Genomic DNA, 16,879 nt, shown 5'->3' with positions numbered 1-16,879 from the left:
TTTGTAAAGGTTTTTCATTTATTTTGAAAAAAAGAAGTAAACACAAAAACACAGCAGGGGAAATCAGTGAGCGTCTGATGTTACTCACACTCGTCTTGGTGTCTGATGATGCTGCTCAGATAAATTCAGGTCTCATGACGCTGCTGTCTTGTTTTCTAAAGTGATGTGAGCAGGAAACTGAAAACACTTTTTTTAAATTGCAGGGTTCAGTGTCGTCTGTCTGAAACATAGAGCTTTGTGTTGATTTGTTGTTGAGAACCTCACTGGTTCTGTTGGTTGATTTTCAGGAGAACACACCAACATCAACCACATGAAAAAAAAAAAAAAAAACACAGCCCACATTTCTGAAATTTTTTCAACCAGTCAGATTAATCAGAGAAAAGAGATTGCATCGCCCGACCTCGGCAGTGTCCAAAACTTGTGACGGAAAAAATATTCAGAACAAGAAAACCAGGTTTAAAAAGCAGGTCAGGGACTTTTAAAATGGACTTTTCTTCACACTCAACAACAATGACCCACCAGGTCAGAACCGCTGGTTTACTCTCCTGTCCCCCCTCACTTTACATCATGGTCCTCACATAGACTCACTTTAATCCACCTGCTTGTGTCTGATGTGTCACAGTTTGTAAGTGTACAGAGAGCTCAACTGTGATGGTAAGAAGAACAATCCAACACATGTTCAGTGAAATCTGTTTTATTTAAATCATATTTAACACATCATTATCACTCTGTCCGTTCCTTCGCTCCTCCTGTTACAAGAAAACATTTCACCCGGTGCAGCATCGGAGATCTTCTTGCTGTTCCCAGAAACATGAAGCTCACATCTTTGTGTAGTTTGTAGTCATCAACGCTACTCGAGTAAAAATACAAGTGAGCAGACACAGTCTGTGTAAAAGTGGAGAGTCTTATACGAGCAGAACTGCGTTAATGCAGCCGTCGTTCTCGGGGTTATTCGTCACCTGGGCGTATTTACCTGAGAAGAAACACAAAGTTTTACTTACAACCTTATCTCTCAACTTTTTCCTCATCTCAGCATTTATCAAGTTCATGCACTGAAGACGCAGCTTATTGTTTCTGAAAACAGCGACCTGTCGATGGTGTCAATAAAACCGAACGATAAACAAGGAAGTGACTCACCCCAGATGACTTTTCCTCCCTGTGTGACTAAGCCCAGCTCGCTGACGTTGACCTCCACGACCGTCCCTTTGGTGATGACTCCCAGAGACGTGTAGAGAGGAGAGGACGGGTTCTTCTTCACCCCGAGGATGGGAAGGCAGAACGTGGCTTTCAGCTCGGGATGAGTGACGTGAGCTTTCTTAAAACGTAAACCCTGAAGTGGAACAAAGAGAGAGGCCATCATTTCGACATTAATCCTGAACGTGTGTGTGTGTGAGCAGGAGGAGACTTAAAGAGTTCAGATGTATAATGTAACCTGGCTTCAATAACAAATTAAACACTCTGTCTTACCATGGGTCGGATGAAACGCTCGTATTTTGGAGGTTTACGAGTGAAGCCGTCGCCAACAAAACAAACTTTGGTGACCATTCTCTTCCACGCCTTCTTTTGTCTCTTTCCGGTTTTGATGACTTTCAGCACTTCGGTCTCTCCCTGTGCTCGAACCTTCGGCAGCGGGACCTCCCATTTGCCCTGAACGAAAACACGACACCCTTGTTTTAAAAACAAAAACAAAAAACCCTGGGCGATCAATTAAAGGCAAATCGAGGGGACATTTTATAAGACAACATCCACACAAAAAAAAAGGGCTGTTGATCTGGTACTTACAGCTTTCTCTTTCCTCTTCTGTTTGATCATGTTGGAGAGGACTTTAGCACGAGACTGTCCCTCTCTGTCCAACAGGTAGGCGGGCACCGCTCCCTCTGGGGTCTTATCGTCGCTCTTCTGCTTGGTCTTTCTCTGTTCGTGCATTTTGATGCTGCGCAGAAATGAATCAGAATTGTTTGATTGTAATTTTTTGGGGGGAGTAAAGTGTTTGTTTTTTAGACACGGTCACCCAGTGTTTACACTTACGTCTTCTTCATCTGGATCTTCTCTGAGTGTCTCTGTTTGTGGTAAAGTTTGGCCTTCAGACCGATCAGCTTCCTGGCTTTGTGCGAGCGCTCGTGAACCTCACGGCTCTCCTTCTTCCTCTTCTTTTCATGGTGGTCCAGACGGTAGCCATGCCGCTTACGGTGTAACTCAATGTGTTCGTTCTGAGGCTAAAAAAAACAAGAAAAACACACTTCTGATGAGGACAATTTAAACCTGCTTTGAGCCAAAACAAAGGGGCATCTACCTTGTCTTCCATTTCAGTGCAAATAGCCCCCCAAAAAACAAAATACATGTCGAAATATGATCACATCTCAGGAGTCAGGATTTGTTAAAAATGTAACACTAACTTTTCACTTTAATAAAAGTTAAAAAACAAAAGTGGACACCTTGAATTAATAATTTGAGCTCTCATTACATCGTCATAACAGAAAGCAATGTCAAATTACCCAAATCAAAAATGAAAAAGGAGCAAAACAGAAGATTTTACTTGTCTTAAACTGCCAAAATAAGAAAATAAAAATCATCGAGGTGACCTGTTTGAGCTTGAGCTGTTAAAGGGTTAATTTATTTTACACTTCAACGCTTTTTATACCTGCTTATGGAGGATAAGTAAACAGTACAGCAGAGCAGCACGTCACTCCACCACATGTGAACCAGAGCTAACGCTAGCACCACATGCTACACCGTGAATCTTCCAGATAACAGTGGAATAAATGAGTTAAACTCGGGCTCTCTCTTACCATTTTGTGCGGAAGGAGTTAAAGACCACAGAGAATACTTTAAAGATGACAACAGGAGGTAACGGCGATGAATACTTGGTGTTTTGACTTGGGGCTGGGGTGCTATAGATGTTGTTTTCCCCGAAGCCGATACTTAGAGGAAGTGCGTCACAAAGACGTAACATCTTGTCCGTTACTCTTAAATGAACGGCGTCGGTTTTATTTTTATTTATTTTTTAAAAAGGATTTTATTTATATTTTGAAATAGATATATTTAAATATACTAAATTATTTAACAAATTTTAAATTACGCTTGTTGAATCAACTGAGGTTCCCCCCAAGTGTATCGCTTTAAAATGTGACCGTGTTAACTGGTGACTTCCGGCAGAATCTGTCAGTGGATGTCGTGGTTACAAAAGACGTCGAAAACGTACATTGAGTGCTCAAATGGCTCTTTGATTAGTTTTTCATTGAAGCCATATCGGACTTTATTCTCTTTTAGGTCACTTTTCGTCTTCATCAGCTGCTGTTACTATGACAACCACAGAGTCTCCAGTTAACACGGTCACTTGTCAAAACGATACACCGGAATGAAAAGCTTGGCGGTACATGTTTTCGGGGGATGTATTTTGGGGCTGTACCTTATGAAAGTGTGACACTTGACTGCTAGAAAGACTTTTATTGTATTAAAGGACATTTTAACGCTTTAGTGGCTTGTGAACTAAATCCTCTCAGGTGTTTCTTTAGCACCTTTGCTGCAGTCTTCTTGAACCACAATGGTTCCTTTCAGACTCGGACTGACTGTCAGGATAAACACTTGAAGGAAGATAAAAACCTGAACATGCATGTTAGAGCCTCCTGGACAGTAAGCAGGATGATCCGGGTAAGCCTCAAGTGCTCTCTGTAAAACATTGAATGTGTCATTAAATGTTTTGTATGTAAGATGCTTGTTGTTATCAACAGGGGAAGATGTTACTGGCTGCTGGACTTCAGTGCTGCAGATGGAAAGTGAGCAGACATGTAATAAGACATTACAGCTTCCTCCCAGGTGAGCTGTTTTCATAATATCTAGTTAGACTTACATGCTCGAGCTCGTTGACTGATTGCTCAAACATCTGAAAGTAGCTGGTGTGAATTTTCCTTTAAATATTTTTACACGATGATTTAATGAAGCACAAAGGAGATAATCCTTGTTGCACTTTTATGTTCACTGTCTTAGATGATGTCAAATCACTGCGCGCTGTGGTCAACCCCGACATATCAAAGTAAGAGATTTCTCTTTCTTCGGTCTCTGGTTTCCTTTGGAAGCTGTTTACATTCAGCTGACTGGTGAACGTTTTGTATCTGCAGGATCAGAAACATCGGCATCATGGCGCACATCGACGCAGGAAAGACAACAACCACAGAGAGGATGCTGTATTACTCTGGCTACACGCGATCACTCGGAGGTGAGTGGCGTGCTGCGTACACATCTGCATTCTTTATTGTTTTCCTCCTCCCTCATTTAATTGATTCCTGTGTTTATTCCAGATGTGGACGACGGGGACACAGTCACAGACTTCATGGCTCAAGAGAGGGAACGAGGCATCACCATTCAGTCGGCTGCCGTCACGTTCGATTGGAAGAGTCACAGAATAAACCTCATCGACACCCCAGGTACAAACGGCAGCATTCACCTCAGCATCTGCAGTGGATTAAACATGCTCACATGTGACTTCCTGTGTGTTGGATCAAAGGACACGTGGACTTCACGCTGGAGGTGGAGCGAGCGCTCCGTGTTCTAGACGGGGCCGTAGCCGTGTTCGATGCTTCTGCTGGGGTAGAGGTGAGCTTCATTTTTTTTTTTTCATCATGTGGCGCCATATTTAAAGCAGTAGAGTCATTTTCATTCTGAACACATAAAAGCTGAGCAGATGTTGGAGCGTTTCCTGCACAAGACACTTTATGGTCCTCTCGGGGAAGTTCGGCTGCCCTATTATATTTTTCTCTCCTCTTATGGAGAGTCGGTATGGCATCCTCCAAAACAGGCAGTAAAGAAACCAAAGTGTTTTTATTTGACCATGGTGCTGACTTGTGTGTTTTGCCCCTGAACACGGCGACAGGCTCAGACTCTGACGGTGTGGAGGCAAGCAGAGAAGCACCACGTTCCCTGCGTTTGCTTCCTGAATAAGATGGATAAACCTGCAGCAGAGTGAGCGACGCATCAGTCCGAGCAAACACAACACTCTGAAGTGGTTTTTTTTTTTTTTTTTTTTTTAAATCACTGTCACCTCTCTTCCCCCCCTTTTAGCCTCAGTTTTTCCATTGAGAGCATAAAGAGGAAGTTGAAAGCCAATCCAGTCCTCCTGCAGGTAAGACAACGGAAACATTTAATGAAAGAAAAGAAACAGTGACTCATAGATGCTCTCAGAAATATGACTTTGATCGATTTTGCAGCTGAGGACGTGGTCTGACTCCATTTTTAAAAGGGTTAGCGTAAACATTAACATGGATTTCTGTTCCTCACCTTTTAGATTCCGGTCGGCTGTGGGAAAAACTTCTCAGGTGTGGTCGACTTGTTAACAAACCAGAAGCTGATATGGAAGCAAAGATCGGTGGAAGAGGACGGACGGATGTTTGAAAGCAAACCTGTCGACCAATCAGATGATCCCGAGCTCCTGCAGGAGGTGGCTGAAGCCAGAGCAGCTTTGATAGAGCAGGTTCGTGTCCCGACGTTTACAGCAGCATTCACAGACGTTCCAGGTTTCACTCTCCTGTTCACACTTCACTGTTCACAGGTTGCCGATCTGGACGACGAGTTTGCAGAATTGCTGCTGACTGATTTTAGTGACAACTTCGACGCCGTTCCCTCCAGCGAAGTGAGTAGCCTCTCATGCACGGCACTACGACGTAACCACACGAAAGCAGAGTCAGTGAGCACTGAGCTAACCCTTCTGCTGTTCTTCAGCTACAGGAGGCCGTGCGGCGGGTGACTCTGGCCCGTAAAGGCGTCCCGGTTCTCTGCGGGAGCTCGCTGAGAAACAAAGGCGTTCAGCCTCTTTTAGACGCCATCAACGCCTACCTGCCTGCACCCGACGAGCGGCACCATGACCTGGTGTGAGTGAACTCTTCAACCTCTTTAACAGACTCAGAGCAGGGCTGCTGATTGAAGGCAGGACTGTCATCCATCGTGTCTTTATTTATAATGTAACCATGTGCAATTAAAACATAAACAACCATGTGGTGCATTTCACCAGAGTTAGCCTCAGACTGATTTACACCTGCAGTCTCTTGGCAGGTAACAAAAACTAATATATACATGAAATGTAACTCAATATGTTCAGACCCAAACAAGTAATCTGTTGATTGATCGGTAGATGGATTTAAAACGTGAGCGAGATGGACTCATAAAATACACTTCTGTGCGCATGCATGAACTATTTTCTGACCATAAACTCAGGGAATAATTCGTCGTCCTTCAGGCGGTGGTATAAGGACGACTTGTGTGCGCTGGCCTTTAAGGTCCTCCATGACAAGCAGCGCGGCCCGCTGGTGTTCCTGAGGATTTACTCCGGCACGCTGAAGCCTCAGTCAGCCGTCCACAACATCAACAGGAACAGCATGTAGGTCACTTCTTCTGACTCTCCTGTAACATGCCAGTGTATAACGACTGAAGTCATCTTTGATTAAAAAAACTCTCGGATGTTGTTGTGTGTAGTGAGCGCATGAGCAGGCTGCTGGTGCCGTTTGCTGATCAACACGTGGAAATCTCCTCGATGACGGCGGGAAACATCGCTCTGACGGTCGGACTCAAGCAGGTACACCTCTCACAAAGTCATCTCGTGTCGTTTTGTTTTTCCTCTCATGCGGAGGAAGGTTGACTTTGTGTCCCTCACTTTGACCTCAGACAGTCACAGGCGACACCATCGTGTCCTCCAAGGCGTCGGCAGCGGCTGCAGCCCGCCGAGCGCAGAGCGACGGCGGAGCGGAGAAGAAACGCGGAGAAAACAGCAGTGTGATCCTCTCAGGGGTGGAGGTCCCCGATCCGGTCTTCTTCTGCACCATCGAACCTCCAACCATGTCCAAACAGGCCGGTCAGTAACTGTGATTGTAGGACTGCACGTGAGTCAGCGGGAGATGAATAACCGACGGTGTTTGTGTTTCCTGAAAGATCTCGAGAACGCACTAAACTGCCTCCAGAGAGAAGACCCCAGCCTCAAGGTCAGGGTGGACCCTGACTCTGGACAGGTAAGACCATCATTGGATTATCCTGAGCTTTGTGTGAGTCGACTGAATGTGCGTCACTCTCCGTCTTCAGACTATTTTATGCGGGATGGGCGAGCTGCACATCGACATCATCCACGATCGGATCCGTCGAGAGTACGGCATAGAGACTCACCTGGGCCCCCTGCAGGTGGCCTACAGAGAGACCGTTCTGCATGAGGCCTCCACTACAGGTACTTCGGTCCTCTCCTTTATATTTAAAACACGTGCTACTAAACATATTAAAGAAGAAACAGTACACAGGTACAGAAAGTATGGAGGCTGCAGTCCTCCCTCCTGCCTGGGTTCAAGTCCGACCTGAGGCCCCTTTCCCCCCTGCATGCCACTCCCTGACCTCTATCTCTGATTCTGACTCCGCCCACTGTCTCATCTCTAAAATAAAAAAAGCACAAAAATAGACTTTTTTTCGACCATTTCACCAACAAACAGTTTGGACAGGATTCTTTAATGATCTCTGTCGGTCTCTTCTCCTAACACAGACACTCTGGACCGCACGGTCGGGGACAGACGACACGTTGTGAGCGTGGAGCTGACGGTCAAACCTGTGCACATTTCCTCTTCTGGATCGTCCTGTGAAGTATCTTTGACTGAAGAGCTGGAGGCTCAGCTGTCTCCAGAAGTTAAAGAGGCAGTGGAGAACGGCGTCAACAGCTCCTACCTTCAAGGTATCACTGACCTGATTACCTGTCTTACAAACTAACTAAGACTCTAAAATATATCAAACTAAAGTCTATCCGACATGGATAATCTGAAGCATCTGACTCCCTTTAAGATGTTTCATGTTCAGCTCGGCTGTTACTCAAACACTAAATGTTCTTCATGCGTCTCTTCAGGTCCTCTGGTAGGTTATCCTCTGCTCGGTGTGTCCACGCTCATCCAGAGTGTCACAATGGAGCCAGGAACGTCTCCCACCATGGTGTCGGCCTGTCTGTCTCGCTGCATGCTCAAGGTAAATGTGATGTTAAAAGCTGAACTGGAGGACTGCTGGGGGTGATTGATAACAGCGTCTCGTTCATGTGGACACAGGCCATGAAGCTAGCAGGAGGTCAGGTCCTGGAGCCGATGATGTCCCTGGAGGTGACCGTCGATGAGGAGCACCTCAGCTCCGTGCTGGGGGACTTAGCTCAAAGAAGAGGGACCGTCCGAGACATCCAGAGCCGCCATGACAGTAAGGTGCTTCTGGCGACTGTACCGCTGGCAGACATGATGGTGAGCGGACAACCCACTTCAGAAGATGATTATTGATTCTTTCACCTCATCATTTCCTCACTCTTTACACCCATTTTCCTCTTAAAGGGCTATTCCACCGTCCTGCGCACGCTAACGTCCGGTAACGCCACCTTCTCCCTGGCGCTGGACACGTATGAAACCATGAACTCTCAGGACCAGAACACCCTCATTAAACGGATGGCTGGTCTGCTGTGATTTCCTCGCCAACACTGAGAGACTGTTCAGTAACAATGGACGGAGGAGGCTGTACTTTCAACTTCAAGCTCGAGGAGCTCGAGTGAATGAGAAAATACATAAAAATAATATTTATTAATGTCGTAGCTACGTGAAAAATACTTTTAAAATAAATTCTTAAACAGCGTCTGAAAGTGTACATTTTTTATTCACAATCATCATAAAAACATTCATAAAAAAACAGTGCATTCATGAATTCATGACAGTGGCTGTGATCAGAAGGTTGATGAGTCTCAGATTATCAGCACAGTATGTAGCTTAGCACGTGATTTCCGGGTACAAATAAGAGTTGATTGTTCATGGATTTGGTGCCTTTTTTCTTCTTCCTGTTTTCCCTTTTCGTGTGATCCTGCGGTCGCTCGCTCGTTCTCAGACGCCTTTGTACTCACGGGGACAGAAGCTGGAAAACAGCGGCTCAGCTGGGATCCCACGCCTACGATGGAATAATAATAAAAAATAATAAGATGATGAATATGTAGTGTGTTGGAAGACAAAACTACCACAGGAAAAGAATCTGATAATCCAGGCGAACATTGCAGATAGAACACATGGAGTTCAGATACTTACTCCACCATACGACAGCGGTGCACAGACAGTCTGTTAAAGGCGTCGTTGATGTCCGTGACGTCCTTGGCAGACCACAGCCGCTCGGCCACAGCGCTGGCTCGAGGCCTGGGAGGGACGGAGGAACAAAAAGAAACCACCCATCAGGCTTTCATCATGTGATGTATCGAAGAAGAGCTCGGTGAGGAATCAGATGAGCCGTACCAGAGTCTGGGTGTCAGGTTGGTGCCGTCCACATACTCCCCCCACAGACAGGCTTCTCCACCAACTACAAGCTTCTTCTGTTCGTCAGTTCCTGTTTTGAATGCCACGTCACAAGATCAGCGGGTCTATTTAATCTTTAACTCGTAATAAAAAGAGCAATAAAAGAATTAAACAATAGAAAAAGTGATCTCTACTAGTCAGACATTTAGATTTCTTCCCTCTTTTTGTTCAGCAGGCTTACACACATTTGCACAGGAGCGACTTTAAAGCACTGCAATAGGCGTCCAAAGTCAAACTACCCAGCTATGAAAATCTGGGTCAGATCAACAACAGACCAATAAAACAGTCATGTGATGATATAAGCATGGAGAGCTGCATAAACTGCACATCAAAGGTTGTAATGGGCAGAAGAGGGGAAAAAAAGCCAAGCTTAAATACAATCAATAATGCAAACACAAACCATGGAAATCTTGAGGGTCGGCCTTGTAATGGCCCCTCCAGTCCTGGCCGTAGGAGATACGGTTCAGGTACCAGGGAGTGGACAGCAGGGTCTGGTACCCTGCTGCGGTAACATTTGCCATCTCATTCTGGTATTGCAGCTGGTTTCCTTTCCAAACGTGGATTATTGTGTCTGGCTTGAGCTACACAGCACACACACACATACATGGATCAGTGTCAGAACTGGTAAGATGAAAAGGGGGGGAAAAATGGGGATGGAATGAAGACAAGGATTTCCCAACTCTTTCAGCTGTTTGTTTTAAGGAAACGTATTTAATTTATAAGTATGGTCCGACTCTCCAGCAGATTTCCTTAAATAACAGTCTCTAAAATGGTCAGACTGATGCCAACACAAATAAACAAAGGCTGATGACGGTTCGGTTCGGGACGCATTTATTGCACTGTGGTACGAAACCAAGCTACCAATGTGTTGGGGTGCCAAGCATACCAATCTGACCCTAAAGGCTGGAGCTACACACACTGCAGTCCACTGATTGGTCAAAAGAAGAAATGGATACCGCCCCTCCGACTCACACTCTTATCAAGTAAAGGTACGGTTGGCTGTGGAAATGGTACCAAAACTGTACTGAGCCAAACCGGACCACTTGTTTGAAACGAGACTGAGAAACAACCTATGATACTGAAATTAAAACGTTTCCTTTTTTTTTTGCCTGATTCTGATAAAAGGTCTGATACCGTTGTCAGTTGACATTTCTTTCAGGCTTTTGTCGCTTGTTCAGGACAAGGACGATTATCCACGATACATTTAACAACCACCAACCAAACTGCCCCATCATCATTGCTCTCCTCGTCACAAAAGTGCAGATTTCAGTGTAAGCCTGTTGAACAAAATCTGCATACTTTTTCCCCACGACAAATCCCAATCAGAATTTTTCCCTCCACCAAATTCATTGATTCGTCACAAGAAGCAATATTTTGTTTAAAACTGACCGTTGAAGTTGAGCGGTTCAACCTTGTAGTACTTCTGCCAGTCCTGAGCGTAGCTAATGTAATCTAGGTACCATGGGGCGGAGAGGATGGTGGTGAACCCTGCAGCCGTCACCTTGCCCATTTCATCATTAGAGCCGCTGCCGATCCACACATGCACTACCGTGTCTGGGTGCAGCTGGAATAATTACAGACCATGCTACCTACTGTTACACACTCAAGGGGAATTATGGGTAATACTGTATTCACTTTTTGCTTAAGGTTAAAGGAGAACCACTGTCATGTTTTCTGCCATGAAGCTGGCATAAAATAAGCTAGCTAGCTAGCTAGACGTTGCAAGAATTTAAACAGGGTGAAACAACTAGCATGTTTATGAAAAGACAAATCTACCTACATACATAAAACTCATAAATAATGCATTCACCACTTGACACACAATTAATAATTATGTGTACAATAACTTGTGTATGAGCTAACTGCTCATTACGTGGCAGCTATACAGTTAGCAAGTCTACTTTGCCAGCTAGCTAGCAATACACGCTTTTGTCTCTTAAAACCACAAAATGCCATTATGAAAAAAAGAAAACCTAAAAATAATTATTTTCAGACTCTTGTAGTCTTGTATGTATAATGTTTTAACACCATATATGCTGTAAATCAATAGACAATATTTTGCTTACCTTAACGCCGTTGTCAAAGACCTCCTGCCAGATCATGTAGCCCTTCTGGGTCGTGGTGACGATATTTAAGAGTCTATGAAATAAAATAAAATATTTTTAATAAAGAGGAGAACTTAAAGTCTATTTTTTTTACCCATTATTCCTTTCCCCATTTTAAAACTCACATATTGTGTTATAATGCTTGATGGAGTAGTCCCAGGTTAAGTCTGCAGAGGGCGCTAAACAATAGTTCTCTGAACTCACAAGGCGGCTTCAAGCCTCTATATAGGCTGTTGAAACATGTTACATAGCATCTCCTCTCCAAGCACTGAAGAGCAGCCCACCCCTGGCACCCCTGCAGCGTTCTGCCCCCGTAAACCTTTTCAGAGAGCTGGCCAATCAGAAGAAAGTAGGCACGTGGGGGGAGGAGTCTTAAAGAGATAGCAGTAGTAACCATTTTAAGGCAGACGCTGAAATGAGGGTTGCTACAGACGCCGGTATGAGATCAATGTTTTGAGCTGCAATCATGCAAAGCTACTCTAAACGTGTCACACAACATGAAAGGTGAAAATGAGCTTAATCTTTTAGCATCCTATTTAAGTTTGAAATAAGGAACACACTTTTGTATATAGAATGATTCCAGTTTGGTGAAGTCTTGTCCAAAGCCCTGCTGAGCCATGAACTTCTGAATGTCCGGGTTGGACTTCCTGCAGGGGCAGAAAACAGCAACAAATAATTACATCGATTTCATCTTTTTCACTCGATAGACAGTTTTTCACACTGTGCCAGTGACAGTCTCACCAGCAGGTGAAGTCCACCTCATCTCCCCCCAGGTGAACATAGGCATCAGGGAACACAGTGCTGATCTCCTTGAAGAACTGGCTCATAAAGTCGTAGGTGGTGTTCAGGATGGGGTTGACCGGTCCAAAGGTGCCGGACGGTGAAGCGCCGGAGTAACAGGGTGTGAGCAAATCCTTCTGACCTGAAAGAGGACGGATTAAACATTGTTTTTAATTTCACGTTCAGGCGCTACAGTTTATTGCATCGAATGGGACATATGGACGGAGAGACGGGTTCATCAGCAACCTGCAAACATTATGCCTCCGACCCTGATTGTCATGCACACAAAAATCAGAAAAATTGTCACAATGGAGAAAGTTTCTCTGAGCAGCGCTTGCAAAACAAACTCACCTTTGCCCCAAGACTGCGTGTGCCCTGGAGTGTCGAACTCAGGGATGACACGAATGCCTCTCAGACGGGCAAACTCAATCACCATCTTCACATCAGCCGGGGTGTACACATGTGTGTAAGGGTGATAGGCTCCCTGTGGACAAGGTAGAAAAAAATATTCAAGCTCTAATATCTGATCACATCATTTAAAGAATCTACTCGAGGCATCGTTCTTCTTGACCTGCTGGCTGAGCTGTGGGAACGTTCGGCTCAGGTAAGGGAAGGACTGGTCGTCCACGATGTGCCAGTGGAAAACATTGATTTTGTTCATCGCCATTGTCTCCTGCGTGAACAAACAGCGTCAAGAGGCTTTTAGAAAATAGCATGCATCATCTAAAACACAGAGAACATCATTGGAAGGCATTAGTGACCCACCAGATTAGCGAGGATGACTTTGATGGGCAGGAAATGGCGCGAGGTGTCCAGTAAGATTCCTCTGTGTGCAAACCTGGGGAAGTCACTGATCTGTGTTGCATTGATGTTTTTCTGAAAGATCGGAAATTTAAAAATCAGCCTGATAACAAATGCTGATAGAGAGACAGATGATAACTGATAACAGATTTAAGAGACTTGCAAATAATAATCCATAAAGTACTGTATTATTAACTTTCCACATATTAGATGTTATTTTGGGAAAAAAAATAACTTTTAGCTGCAATAATCACATTAGCAATTTTATTGTGTGACGTTTGTTCTGTTATTGTTGGACAATATATATATATATATATATATATATATATATATATATATATATATATTTTTTTTTTTTTTTTAAGTCTTCAAACCCATTAAACAGAGGCCCAAAATACATGAACTTTATTTTTCTCAGTTCCATCATTATTCAAACACAAAGTAAAGATTAACACAAAGTTTTTATATAGCACAATTCTTATTTAAAAAATGGTCTAAAAAACCTCTTTATTTAGTTGTTTTATACTTACAGCTCCATAATCATCTTCAAAAACCAACTGGCTAAAAGTTTCCAGACCTAAAATTCGGGAACACAAACACATCGTCTGCACAGTCTGTATCAAACATGGACACACTCTCAGGGACGTCACCCATTGGTTACTGAAGAGTGACTTTAATTTCATAAAAAAGGGAAAGCAATTCACATTTTGCTTTGTTTTAACAACAGTAAAATAATAGTGATCGTACCACGCAGGGCTCCCCAGACCTTTGGTGCCTTCAGGATGGCGTACGGCTGATCCACTGACAGCTCATCTGTGGACACAAACGGTTGTTCATTGCATGTGTCCTGTCAGTGTTGAAGCTCTGCAGGGGGTTATTATAGAGTTAGAGTAAGGGTCTTAAACACTCAGGGGAACTTTGAACTCTCTGTGTTAACTGTGTTAATCCTCGTACCTACACTATCATCCAACTAAGCACATTAAAGTCATTACAGATGACGTTTACTAATCAGATAATCTAAATATTCAGATTCCTTCCTAATGTGAAAGTAGCCGTAAACACTGTCTTTATAAGAAGTGAGTTATGGAATGAACATCAAGCTTAAAAAGAAGAGAAACTTAAAATACTAACGTGTCTATATACTCAAATAAACTCTCTAACTTTAATGTGTCTCTAATCTGTCTACAAACCCCCAAATGATGAGAAAAGTCCATCCTCTCCGTCTTCTGCCTGCTCCACTTTTCAGTAAATATGAGCTCAAACAGGCTATTTGGAGATTTTCCCTTCATGACATCACAAAGGGCAGTAGCCCCTCCCCCAGGTGGGTGACACTCCCACAGCTAGGTGTTTGTTTTGCCCTCTGAGTCGGCCTTTTCATTGAAACAATAGGACATGGAGCGAGAGAGCCAGAGAACACCCGAGCCCTTCCAGAGAGGGGGCGTGGCCAGACACAGCTCATTTACATATTTAAAGCTACAGACACAGAAACAGCCTGTTCTGAGCAGGGCTGAAGTAGAGGGGGTTATAGACACGATCTACAACCACACACTTCACACACATGATGAAGAGGAACGCTGAGACTTCTCTAAACTGGAGAAGGACAAAATGTGACCTTTGAAAAGCACCGAAAAACGAGAAGTAAAACAAAATATCCCTAAAAATGCAATGTCAGTAAAAATAAGGATACAAAGTTTTTGAGCATAAAAAATGAAGTTGTTTGCATTGTGCAGAAATAAAGTCCCTGAGAGCTGCGTTAAGAGTACATGTTTATAGTCAGGCTAAACATGTACAGTGACAGCTGTGACAACATCAAACTAAATTATAAACTGATGTGCTGAATCACATTCCCCGGAACACGCTCACTATGACGGTGTTATCTGCGAGCATCCGAACATAACAAACAGGGTGGAAACCTCTACTTTTATCAGTGACCATATTTACTCGCCAATTAGTAACCCGAGTGTTCTACTGTACAGCACTTTGGTCAGCTGTTACAGATGTGCTCATTAAAGTTGACTTGACTACCCTCCTGCTGTAGACTTTATTCAGTATATAAACTTTAAATGATTATGACTCAATCCAGGATTTCAGAATATCTTTGAGCAGTTAGTTGTGAACTAAAACCACATCCGTCCTGACAGCGTGCTACAAATGTTTTCACTTTCAATATCACAACCTTGTTTGGTTATTTTGGCCCGTACAGCTTGGCTGTGTCAGCTCTGACTGACAGCAGGAAAAAAAGCATGAAGAAAATTATATCTGCACATGTAAAGACAAGCCACTCATTCATCACATCACTTATCAGCGTTTACAACAGGAGGATCAAACTTAAGGGACCAACACCTAATTCTCAATCTTTGATGACTGTAAATCTTTCTCAAAAATACAAATTTAAATGATCCTGACACAGAACTTGTGTATTCACAAAAAAAAAAAAAGAAAAACGACAAACAGATGTTGTAAAGTTCAAATATTACTATCACAGAAAACCCCCCACTTTGTCTCTAAATTAACTTTAAGAAATCAATTTCAGGGGTATCTTCCTAAAAGGTGTGTGTGGTGAAAACAAGGGGAGAGAGGTAACCATTCTTCATTTTTGGGGAAAATCCTCTTTCAGTTCCGTTGTACACACAGAGTCAACAGAGTGAATATCTTTGTAGAAAAGATTGTGATTAATAATTGAGGAAGAGAGCAGACTCACATGACTCGTCAGAAGTCACACTGGGATAGCTGTCACATTCAGAGTCAGGTGATGTGATCCACACCTGCAGCTCCGTCAGCTCCGAGGGGCCGGCTTTTCTGCTTCTGTTAAGCTGCTGCCTTTTTGAGCTGCCAAACATGTATTCATAGTACCTGTTGAGCACAGACACACACACAGGAGAGAGAGAGGGTGGCTGAGTGTCGGGTCCCTGAACGCAGCACGGTGCATTGACTGTTTACGGAATCAGAACAAAACGCGTCCAGGTGAAAGAATATAAATAAAATAGAAATAGATTTGTTTACCTCCTGTAGGCGTCTTTCAGGAGGCTGCAGCTCGGACCAGCGGACGACCATTTAGAGTCAACTATTTTGAAGCTGTTGCTCGTCAACTTGAATGAAATCTCAGACATTTGCACTTTTTGTGGAAGAGGCCACAGAGAGCCGTATTTTGAATCCGCAGACACGGACTCCTGGTCCGACTCTTCATCGATGAAGTTCGGCTGCAGCCCCCCCACACCTAAGGACAGGGTCAGCAGCAGGACAGAGACCGTCAGGGACGCGTTCATGTTGACAGAAGACTGCAGAGTCACGAGACCGCTCGGTGAAGCAGGAGTCTGCTCAAACCGGAGTGGGCGGGGCTTAAAACAAGGAAGTAAACAGGGTGGCCTAAGATTTAAAGGGACAGTAGCACTTTCCTCTGAGGGAATCACTATGTTTTTTTTTTTTTTTTGGGGGGGGGGGGGGGGGGTTCTGTTTATTAACTGTAAAGTGACAACTATTTAAATGCAGCGGTTTATTTTACCTGAGGTCCAAAGCTACCACGGTTCTGTACATTTAACATACTTAATTTTTCCGGTTGTTTTCCGGTTGTTTCCTTGAGAACTGTTCATCTTGTGATTACAACACTGTTTTTTTTGTTTTTTTAATAAGGTACATTATTTATATATTTTCCCAGAGACCCATACATTTGCTGAAGTAAAAAATATTTACATCTTGTGCTCACAGGTTTCTATCTTGTGCGCAAAATATTTTCTTCTGCACAAAAGTTATTGTCTGACTTGAAAGCGCCGGGTTTTGGGATTTTCCTGTAATATTGAGTACATTTTGTTGTAAGCTCATGATCTCAACTTTTTTATCTTGTTTTCTCGGGGTAGCATTGTTGGTTTTCCT

At 43.6% G+C, this 16,879-nt stretch overlaps 3 protein-coding genes across 6 annotated transcripts; 1 reads left to right on the top strand and 2 right to left on the bottom strand.

Annotated features, from left to right (window-relative positions):
• Positions 1-678: 678 nt before the first annotated feature.
• Positions 679-2,942, bottom strand: nsa2 (NSA2 ribosome biogenesis homolog). The gene is made up of 6 exons (XM_079364603.1): positions 2,790-2,942; positions 2,029-2,216; positions 1,783-1,933; positions 1,468-1,647; positions 1,138-1,330; positions 679-973 (listed from the first exon to the last, which is right to left on the bottom strand). The coding sequence occupies exons 1-6, from the start codon at positions 2,790-2,792 to the stop codon at positions 906-908; spliced, it is 783 nt and encodes a 260-aa protein (XP_079220729.1). The 5' UTR covers positions 2,793-2,942; the 3' UTR covers positions 679-905.
• Positions 2,943-3,034: 92 nt separating this feature from the next.
• Positions 3,035-8,603, top strand: gfm2 (GTP dependent ribosome recycling factor mitochondrial 2). Of its 2 annotated transcripts, XM_079364600.1 has the most exons (21): positions 3,035-3,373; positions 3,516-3,651; positions 3,732-3,816; positions 3,988-4,033; positions 4,119-4,216; positions 4,299-4,424; positions 4,505-4,593; positions 4,871-4,959; positions 5,059-5,119; positions 5,282-5,467; positions 5,546-5,626; positions 5,716-5,864; positions 6,230-6,370; positions 6,466-6,565; positions 6,655-6,841; positions 6,919-6,995; positions 7,066-7,204; positions 7,511-7,696; positions 7,865-7,980; positions 8,058-8,240; positions 8,328-8,603. In XM_079364600.1, exons 2-21 carry the CDS (start codon positions 3,610-3,612, stop codon positions 8,454-8,456), a joined length of 2,310 nt encoding a protein of 769 aa, XP_079220726.1. In that variant the 5' UTR covers positions 3,035-3,373; positions 3,516-3,609; the 3' UTR covers positions 8,457-8,603. The 2 variants fall into 2 exon arrangements, with proteins under 2 accessions (XP_079220726.1, XP_079220725.1); XM_079364599.1 differs by having other exon boundaries at positions 3,035-3,651.
• Positions 8,604-8,624: 21 nt separating this feature from the next.
• hexb (hexosaminidase B (beta polypeptide)) lies at positions 8,625-16,348 on the bottom strand. 3 transcript variants are annotated; one of them, XM_079364601.1, is made up of 14 exons: positions 16,013-16,348; positions 15,711-15,862; positions 13,757-13,822; positions 13,540-13,586; positions 12,974-13,084; positions 12,780-12,881; positions 12,560-12,692; positions 12,170-12,350; positions 11,989-12,075; positions 11,390-11,462; positions 9,724-9,904; positions 9,264-9,354; positions 9,063-9,167; positions 8,625-8,928 (listed from the first exon to the last, which is right to left on the bottom strand). In XM_079364601.1, exons 1-14 carry the CDS (start codon positions 16,273-16,275, stop codon positions 8,865-8,867), a joined length of 1,656 nt encoding a protein of 551 aa, XP_079220727.1. In that variant the 5' UTR covers positions 16,276-16,348; the 3' UTR covers positions 8,625-8,864. The 3 variants fall into 3 exon arrangements, 2 of the variants coding, with proteins under 2 accessions (XP_079220727.1, XP_079220728.1); XM_079364602.1 differs by lacking the exon at positions 9,724-9,904 and adding an exon at positions 10,713-10,887 and having other exon boundaries at positions 16,013-16,347; XR_013780868.1 differs by lacking the exons at positions 8,625-8,928; positions 9,063-9,167 and adding an exon at positions 10,713-10,887 and having other exon boundaries at positions 9,265-9,354.
• Positions 16,349-16,879: the final 531 nt, after the last annotated feature.

Source organism: Symphodus melops (genome assembly GCF_947650265.1).
Source record: "Symphodus melops genome assembly, chromosome: 16".
NCBI lineage: Eukaryota > Metazoa > Chordata > Actinopteri > Labriformes > Labridae > Symphodus > Symphodus melops.
Note: the sequence above shows the minus strand (reverse complement) of the source record. Positions and strands in the feature narration are given on the sequence as shown.